The 9,708-nt window shown below is 41.3% G+C and overlaps 1 protein-coding gene across 1 annotated transcript; it reads right to left on the reverse strand.

Moving 5' to 3' along the window:
- Positions 1-1,062: 1,062 nt before the first annotated feature.
- LOC116980168 (C-C motif chemokine 20-like) lies at positions 1,063-2,742 on the reverse strand. The gene is made up of 4 exons (XM_033032275.1): positions 2,577-2,742; positions 2,318-2,435; positions 2,099-2,179; positions 1,063-1,460 (listed from the first exon to the last, which is right to left on the reverse strand). Exons 1-4 carry the CDS (start codon positions 2,662-2,664, stop codon positions 1,439-1,441), a joined length of 309 nt encoding a protein of 102 aa, XP_032888166.1. The 5' UTR covers positions 2,665-2,742; the 3' UTR covers positions 1,063-1,438.
- Positions 2,743-9,708: the final 6,966 nt, after the last annotated feature.

The raw sequence follows: 9,708 nt of genomic DNA on the forward strand, positions 1-9,708 counted from the left end.
AGATCAAATAGAACAAGTTGTCCTACAACTTTAGGCTGTGCACGCCATACACAAGAAGAAGAACTGAACATCCATGTGCCTATCTAAAAGCTTCTTAAACGGCACTATTGTATCACTCCTGGTAGCATGTTCTAAGCACCCATCTGTGTAAAAAACTTGCCCTATGTTAGGAAGTTATGATACAACTTTATAGGACTTTAGTTAGGCCACAAAAGGATGTGGAAGGTTTGGAAAGGGTGCAGAGGAGGTTTACCAGACTGATGCTTAGATTAGGATGTATTACTTACAGGGAGAGGTTGGAAGACTTGGATTGTTTTGTCTGGAATGCTGGAGGTTGTGGGGAGACCTGATAAAGTATATACAATTATAAGAGGCATGTGTAGGATAGACAACCAGACCGTGTTCCGTAGGGTGGAAAAATCAAATACTAGAGGGCATAGGTTCAGGATGAGAGGAACAAAGTTTAAAGGAGATGCGCGGGCAAGCTTTTAACAATCATGGGGTAGTGAGTGCCTGGAACGCACTATCGGGGTTGGTGTCTCAGGCAGATCTGATAATGGCATTTAAGAGACTTTTGGATATGCATATGGATGGAGAGATATGGATTATGTGCAGGCAGATAAGAGTTGGTCTGGTAAACCTCTGCTGCACCCTCTTCAAAGTCTTCACATCCTTTCTGTTATGGGGTGACCACAACTGCACGCAATACAGTTTAACCAAAGTAATAGCACTACATCAGTATCCTCAATGCCGTGACCAATGAAGGCAAGCATATCATATGCCTTCTTTACCACTCTAAACTTTTCTTTTGCACTAGTTTTGATTGCACTACAATCTTTGCAGCATTTTACTGCTTTGCTTCCATTGTTGCCTCTATTGTTATATCTGATATTAGTGTACAACCCTATGAGCTTCATGCGAACAAGGAAATTGATTGCATCCTGGTATATATGACAATAAACTAACCTGAATCTAAATTTGAATCCGCATTTTTTCCCCACATAATATATCCGCATTCACAGGGTTTAATTTCTGCCCATTTTGGTGCAATGGATACAACAGTTTAATCTTAATCAATGAAACAGTTTAATTCAAATATGAATACATCAATATCAAAAGGGTCAAAATATTGTTATGAGATTGTTTATTGACCTGTAAAATACACGATGAATAAAGCACTCACAATGATTTTTAGGAACAATAGCTTACAAAGTCAAAATCTGGGTAACGCAAAATGCTGGAGTAACTCAGTGAGACAGGCAGCATCTCTGGAGAGACGGAAAGTCAAAAGCTGTGTATCTCTGGTGGATGAGATGAGAGGTGTACAAATCACATACCAAAGTGAATTACAAATAAAAAATCAGTACAATAGTCTTTTTCCATCATATTGTGAAAGTCGGATTTCCTAGTGCCCATGGAATTGGGATGATTCCGTCTCTCATTTCTGTTTCATTTCTTTCCTAGAATGTAAAATATGAGAATGGAATTAGTTACAACATCCATTAAAATCAAAGGATAGGCTCTTCACGGTGGCACAGTGGCACAGATGTACAATTGCTGCCTTACAGCGCCTAAGACCCGTGTTTGATCCTGATTATGGGTGCTGTCTGTATGGAGTTTCAGCATTCTCCCTGCGATCATTTGGGTTTATCTCCGGGTGATGCAGTTTTCTCCCATACCAAAGACATGCCGATTTGTAGGTTAATTGGCTGCTGTAAATTGTCTCTAGTGTGTAGGATGTAAAAAGTGGATTAACAGAACAGGCGTGTGGGTGATCGATGGTCGGAGTGGACTCGGTGGGTTGAAAGGCTTATTTCCATGCTGTATCTCTAAACTAAACTAAAACTAAACTAAACACGGAAAAATAATCTGCCTGATCTAATTCAGGTGTTTTTTCTACTCTCATTCAGATTTTGTTATCCAGGCTGTCTATATAAGTAAATTTGAGCTTGTGTACATTTATACATGCAAGGAATTTCTTGGTTTAACAAACCAGGAGATATTGCATAGCTTATTACTTATGGATCAACATTGAAAAGCATAATGCCCTGTAGTTAAAATTTTAAATAAAGTTAGACAAAAAGATTTATTTCCTTACTTCAGAAAAACTCCGATTACATTTTTCACCCACTTATCTTTAGGGTTTGCACAGATACTTAAGCGTTTCCTTGTGTAAAATCTGTGAAGGATATTTAAAAAATAATGATCATGATGCTGGTAGATTACAATTCATACATTATGCATTTCAAATATATTTTCTAGAAAGGAACTTTAAAATATTATTCTCCTTTTAACAAGACAATGAATGTGCACTTACATGACTGCATCAATGCTGCAGAGTTCATTTGAAAACTGTCTCACGTAGCCTCTAATTAGTTTCGAAGGTAAAGGTTTTGAGGTATATGAAAGACAACAGTCAATTGGAGATTGAGCATCTATATAAAATAAATATGAATGGACATTGTTTAAAAGGGGGACAATTTACTTTCAGCAAAACAGAGGCAGCATGTGAGCTGAACATTAGAATGCATTAGGTGAAAGAGTGAAACAGAACTAAATATATAGGATAGGATTACCTGCAAATGGGAACTTTTCCATGGTGCTCAGCATCAGCAGTCCTATGAACATTGCCAGGGGCAGAATCCTACAGTTGATTTGCTTCATTCTACTGATGTAAAGCAGCGGGTGGCAATCCTCAGGAGATCAAGAGAGTGTAGAGCTGATCTGATGGGAAGGTGCAGTGATCTGCTTTTATATGCTTTTTTGGTCATGGGGGAAAAAAAGCATTTCCTTTTCAGTTTTATCTTCCCACAATACAGTCTTAATCACCTTCTATCAAACCGATGTAAGTATATTCGGGGAACATGAATAGTGAATTTCCTCTTGTCTGTGGTCACACTTACTCTTCATGGTTGCTCAGTTCTTATATTCTTGCCGACCTTCCGCTGCAAAGCAATCTATTGGTGGCAACCAAGAACAGACGATGGAAATATTTATAATGGGGGCTAAGAGAATGGCAAGAACCTTAAACCAAGATTTTGAGCGTATCTTCATGTAAGACAAACCAAAGCTCCTAGTAGTGGAGAAATAAAGGTCTTGAGTGCAGAGATAAATTAGCATTAATAAAAACAAAACTAGTATTGGAGAAATCTAAATTGCCAACAAATCCCCAGGATGTCATGACCTGTAATCCAAGATTTTAAAAGAAGTGACTATGACAATAAAGAAGGTATTGGGTGATATCTGCAGGTCCACACACATTCAAGTATGGTTTCTCTCAGATAGATAGCAAATATATTGCTTCATTTTTTAAGAAAGAAAGGAGAGAGGAAAATAAACTGAGAAGATGTAGGACTCTATTATTATTATTAAGGAACGGGTAATAGAGAATTTAGAAAATGAGAACAGAATTAGGCAGAGTCAACACGGATTTAAGATAGGTAAATTATGTTTCGTAACTCCATTAATTTTTGAGAGATTTTAACTGCAGATTAGATAAGGGGGAACCCATAGATGTGGTGTTCTTAAATCGTCAGTCAGCCTTAAGACACCACACATGAGATTACATAGTTGTAGAGACATAGATCTGGACAGCACACAAATCATATTTTGCCCAAGGAATCCATTCCAACCATCAGGCACGCATTAACACCAAAGCTGCAATAATACTTTTATTCTTCCCAATTTCCCATCAATTTCTGCATGATTTTGAGGAGGCATTTCCTTTGGACAACCATCCTCCTAACCTGCAATTTGTGGAAAACGGAGCACTTGATGGAAACTCACATGATTAAAGGAAGAATGTATATACTCTATTCTTATTACATGGTGAGGCTGTCTTGTTAGACCTGATGGCCTTCTCCTGCTCATAGTTTTTCGTGTTCTCCTTAAATGAGTTGAGCCTTGCCCCATTGCCCATCTGTGGCTGGTGTTGAGAGGAGAGATCAATGTGAATTGTAGCTCGCTGGGTCAGGTGAGCATGCGACATAACAAGCTTAGAAAATTGATGAGTCCAAGGGGTGGAGTGGGGGATAAGATGATTTGGCATGTGACCTCTAGTTCATCCTGGAGTATGTCTGGGACTCATTGACCCTCATTCTACATCTGGCTGATGGCAGTGGCCCGACTGCAGTCTGTCTGCCTTTTTTAAATTTTTTTGTCCCATTACATGTATGCTTTTGGTTTTAATTTTTATTATTTTTTAGCTGTGTATATGTGGGGGGGGGGGGGGGGGGGGGGGTGGGGGAGGGGGGAGGGGGGAGTGGGGGAAACAGTTTAATCTCTTCCCTGTACGGGGACACGACTTTTTCCCTGTCGGGTCTCCGGTGTCATTGGGCCTAACATCGTGGAGCCGGCAGCGGCCTCCAACCTGAAGGCTCCATTCGCGGAGCCTGCGGACTTGCCATCGCAGAGCTGGCCGACTTTGGAGCGTGGAGAGCTGTGGTGGCGCATGCCTGCAACCCGACTTCGGAGCTTTGGAGGCTCCGGCCACAGGCCCGGTGGACAGGAACATCGGGAGCTCACAGGTCTCTGGTGGGAGACCGCTTTTCGGACCTCCCGCAACGGCAACTTCTCCCGGCGGAATCGCGGGGTTTTAATGACTCGGAGTGGAGCCTAACACCGCCCCGCGCGGATTAAATGGCCGCAGGACTTACCATCGCACGCCGGGGGCTTTAACATCGTGAGCCCCAGTCGCCTCGATGCTGCAGTTGGACTGCGGGACCGCGGCAGAAGAACAAAGGGAAGAGATAAGACGTTTGCCTTTCATCACAGTGAGGAGGTGTTGGAAGGTATTCTATTCTATTCTATTCTATTCTATTCTATTCTATTCTATTCTATTCTACTACTATCTAGCTGGCCTTTTAACTTTCATATACAAGTAAAGGTAATAGAGAAAATCAAGATGTTAAACTTATACAGAAATTGCATTGCTACATCAATGTCTGCAGCTGCAATAACAATATATCTATCATTTATTTGGTAACTGAAGCTCCATATGTTTCTTATGGCATTGTATCAGTTGACCATGTTAAATAGTACTTTATTATGTTATCATTATTATATCCTTATTGCAAAGTATCGCAACTAAAATTCATGGCTTTGTTTTGTGATGATTTTAGGTGCTTTAGATGTTCTTTCTTAAGTATGTGCTGCAAGAAGACATAGTTTATTTGCGTGAATTGATATGTTTCGGGAATGTTACTATATGTTTGGAAAGGACTTGACTAAACTGAGGATACTTCTGAACATTTAACATTATAATTTAATGGTGAATGTTGAGGGTAGAAAATGTAAGAAAACAAAGGGAATTTTCAAAGTATGGCAAACACAAAGTTGTGAATCTCAAAGGCTTGTTGAAGAGCAGATAAACATCATTATGGCCTGAATCATTGGAATCCTTGCCGCATGGAAACAGGTCCTTTGGCACATCAAGTCCATGCCCATCATCAATTGAATACTGGATATAAAATTGAGTTATTGAGTTATCTAAAACCACAGGGCATAGGTTGAGGGGAAAGTGTAAGAGATTTAGAGGGGATCTGAGGAAAATTTCTTTCACTCTGAGGAAGGTTAGAATCTGAAATGACTTACCTGGAGTTGGTGGTAGAGGCAGTTACTCTCACAACCCTTTGTAAGTATCTAGATGAGTACTTGTTTAAGAAAGAACTGCAGATGCTTGAAAAATCAAAGGTAGACAAAAATGCTGGAGAAACTCAGCGGGTGAGGCAGCATCTATGGAGCGAAGGAATAGGTGACGTTTTGGATTGAGACCCTTCCTCAGACTGATGTGGAGGTGGGGAGGGGCGGGAAGAAGAAAGGAAGAGAGGGGAGACAGTAGGCTGTGGGAGAACTGGGAAGGGGAGAGGAAGGAGGGAGAAAGCAAGGACTACCTGAAATTGGAGAAGTCGGTACAATCCTTGTTTGAGGCGTACCGTGGCCCTATCCCGGAACTCTACCTCCATTACATTGACACCTGCATTGGTGCTACCTCCTGCACCCATGCAGAACTCACTGACTTCATCCATTTCACCACTAACTTCCATCCGCACGCTAATTCACCTGGACCATTTCTGACATCTCCCTACTGTTTCTAGACCTCACTATCTCCATCGCAGCTAACAGACTACTGACCAACATCTACTACAAACCCACTGATTCCCATGGCTATCTGGACTACACTTCTTCCCACCCTGCTTCCTGTAGGGACTCTATCCCCTACTCCCAATTCCTCCATCTACGCCGCATCTGCACCCAGGATGAGGTGTTCCAAACCAGGGCATCGGATATGTCCTCATTCTTTAGGGAATGGGGGTTCCCCTCTGCGACTATAGATGAGGCTCTCACCAGGGTCTCCTCTATATCCCGTAGCTCCACTCTCACTCCCCATCCCCCCACTCATAACAAGAACAGAGTCCCCCTTGTCCTCACCTTCCATCCCACCAGCCGTCACCTACAACAGATAATCCGACGACATTTTTGCCACCTCCAACGGGATCCCACCACTGGCCACATCTTCCCATCTCCTCCCCTTTTGGCTTTCCGCAGAGACTGCTCCCTCCATAACTCCCTGGTCAATTCGTTCCTTCCCACCCAAATCACCCCCTCCCCTGGTACTTTCCCTTGCAACCATCCAAGGACCTAAGCAGTCTTTCCAAGTGCGGCAGAGGTTCACCTGCACCTCCTCCAACCTCATCTATTGCATCTGCTGCTTTAGGTGTCAGCTGCTCTACATCGGTGAGACCAAGCGTAGGCTTGGTGATAACTTCGCCCAACATCTCCGCTTGGTTCGCATTAACCAACCTGATCTCCCGGTGGCTCAGCACTTCAACTCCCCCTCCCATTCCAAATCCGACCTTTCTATCCTGGGCCTCCTACAAGGCCAGAGTGAGTCCCACCACAAATTGGAGGAGCAGCACCTCATATTTCGCTTGGGGAGTTTACACCCCAGCGTTATGAACATTGACTTCTCCAATTTCAGGTAGTCCTTGCTTTCTCCCTCCCCTTCCCAGCTCTCCCACAGCCCACTGTCTCCACCTCTTCCTTTCTTCTTTCCACCCCCCCCCCCCACCCCCTCCCATCCCAACATCAGTCAACACCCGAAACGTCACCTATTCCTTCGCTCTATAGATGCTGCCTCACCTATTGAGTTTCTCCAGCATTTTTGTCTACCTTAGATGAGCACTTGAATTTTTGAGAGGGTTATGGATGTTTACTGTTACAGGATCAATATGCTGGAACTCTGTCCCTAACGGTATTGTGGTATAGCCACATCTCAAGGAGTGTAGGAGTTCAAGAAGGCAGCTCACCATCACCTTATCTGGGCAGTTGTGGATGGACAATACATGCTGGCTCTGGCTGCAAAACCCACATCCCTTGAATGAAAATAAAATGCTAATAAATGGAATTAGGATATGGAGGTTCTAAGAATTGGCCTGGACATGGTTGACCCGTGTGCCTGTTTCTGCCCTTCATAACTCTACGACTCCACAATTCTATGACTCTCTGATAGCATTTTAACTCGCATTTTATCAAATATATTGGACTACGTATTCTAGCAAATGTGGCAATCATGTCACGCACAATAATACCCAACACAATTATTAAGGTTAATCAATTGTCTTTGATGCTAGTGGTTGAGAGCAATGTTTATGAAGTCACTGAGTGAATTCCTTGCTCTTCAACGAGCAGCCATATTTTACCTGTAAATTGACCAGCATGGCTAATACATATATAGTAAATGCAATGCTTAAACATTAATGTTCAGGACAACCATCTGAGACTTATGTTCTGTCAGAGAATGAAGCATGATGATTTGTCATGCAAGTGTAGACTTCCACTTCAAAAATTACTTGAATTATATGCTGGCCTAACAAGTTATTAACCCAACTTCATATATCACATCCTTTCTTTCCAATTCTTTTTTTTGTCATGATTCACTTTGGCGTACTTTAAGTACCAGAAAATTATGGTCACTTACTTAGTGCCATCAATTTGTGGTAGCAGCAATATTGGGAAGTAGGCAGATAAATAAAATTATTGCAATTTTGTCATTATGTAAGACAATAAAGAAACAAACTGCCCATGGAAAATCTAAATACGATATCACAATTTTGTTGTAGTTTAGCTTAACTTAGCGATACAATGTGGAAACAGACCCTTCGATCCACCGAGTCCATGCCAACCAGCAATCACGTATACTAGAACTACCCTACACATAGTAGGGACAATTTACATTTTAATTACCAAATCAAATGAACCTATATGTGTGTCTTTGGAGTGTGGGAGGAAACCGGAGCACCCGGGGAAAACCCACGCGGTCACGGGGAGAACGTACAGACTCTGTACAGACAGCACCCATAGTCAGGATCGAACCCGGGTCTCTGCCGCTGTAAGACATTAATTCTGCTGCTGCACCGCTGTGCCGCTGTGCCGCCATGCTGCCCAATGTTGCTTTAATAACTGACCAAATATATTTAATTAAAAACATAAGAATCTAATGTATCAGTAATGTTAAGGTCTGCAGAACGATAAAGCTTCACAGGCAGCAAATTCTCCTATTTTATTGGAAGGGAATTTCATTATATACTCTAGCACCCCTGGGAGTAAAGGAGAACTCGTTCACTAAACAATGTAGAAATCTGAATCAATGTTAAGAAATTTAGTTTTAATTGCGAGAAGTCACTGTTAGAATGGTCTCAAATTTAATTAAATTTAATGATATTTATTGCGTTTTTGGTGCTTCACTTTTTTGTGAAGTATTGTCTTGCAGAAATAAAAAAAAGTGAAATTTATTTAGGCCTCTGAAATGCTTGCAATGCAATTTTGCTGAATATGTTGTGTTCATCACCACAAAATTGACCACACGGTGCAGGATGTATAAATAAGATATAAATCAAGACCTATTTGAGGTAATGTAATTGTATATATTACAAATTCAATGCAATTTTTTTCTGACAGAACAGTTTCCAAGGACAACAAATTCATCTAAGTGTTTTTCCATTGCATCACATTAGGTTTTATATGATCGCTGCTCCATCGATTTCTAGGTTTGAGTGGAAATTTAATTTTATACGGTTGAGCAAATAAAACGTTAACACTTTTCTTTATTCGTACATATTTATTGTGTTATTAATCATGCCAAATTCTTGCTTTTATTAAAATTTACTTGAAGACCTATTATGTCACAATTGATGTCCTTGAGGTATTAGATTTCAGTCATGGCTGAATTTTCCCTTTGTGTCAAAAGTGTGTGGGTTTAAGTCCCATTTCCAGAAATGAGCCCAGAATCTAAACAGACTTTCAATGCAGTAAACACCAATGCACACTCGATCCCCAAAAGACCGCAATAAGCTGCAAGATGTATGTAGATGGAAACACAAGGAAATGTACATGCTGGTTTACAAAAAAGACAGGCACAAAGTGCTGGAATAACTCAATGGGTCAGGCAGCATCTCTGGAGAACATGGGTAGGCGATGCTTCAAGTCCATACCCTTCTTCAAACTCTGTAGAAGGCGCTTTTTTCCTCTATTCTTGGACTACCAGAGCACTGCTAAAGAAGCCATCATTTCCGAACACTCTGCATCATAGTAACAATGTAATGACCTATATGGATAACTCACAACATCCTAATATTTCCTCTAATTTAATTGAGAGTTGTTTGATTTCAAGACACACGTCAGTATTGGAAGTCTGCTCCTGAGCCAAAA

Source organism: Amblyraja radiata, chromosome 13 (assembly GCF_010909765.2).
Source record: "Amblyraja radiata isolate CabotCenter1 chromosome 13, sAmbRad1.1.pri, whole genome shotgun sequence".
In the NCBI taxonomy this organism is placed as follows: domain Eukaryota; kingdom Metazoa; phylum Chordata; class Chondrichthyes; order Rajiformes; family Rajidae; genus Amblyraja; species Amblyraja radiata.

Coding starts and splice junctions, on each gene's coding strand:
- LOC116980168 (XM_033032275.1), bottom strand. CDS start 2,664: ATGAAGCAAATCAACTGTAGGATTCTGCCCCTGGCAATGTTCATAGGA. Junction 2,436..2,576: donor GGAAAAGTTCCCATTTGCAG/GTAATCCTATCC, acceptor TATTTTATATAG/ATGCTCAATCTCCAATTGAC. Junction 1,461..2,098: donor GTAATCGGAGTTTTTCTGAA/GTAAGGAAATAA, acceptor TTTACATTCTAG/GAAAGAAATGAAACAGAAAT.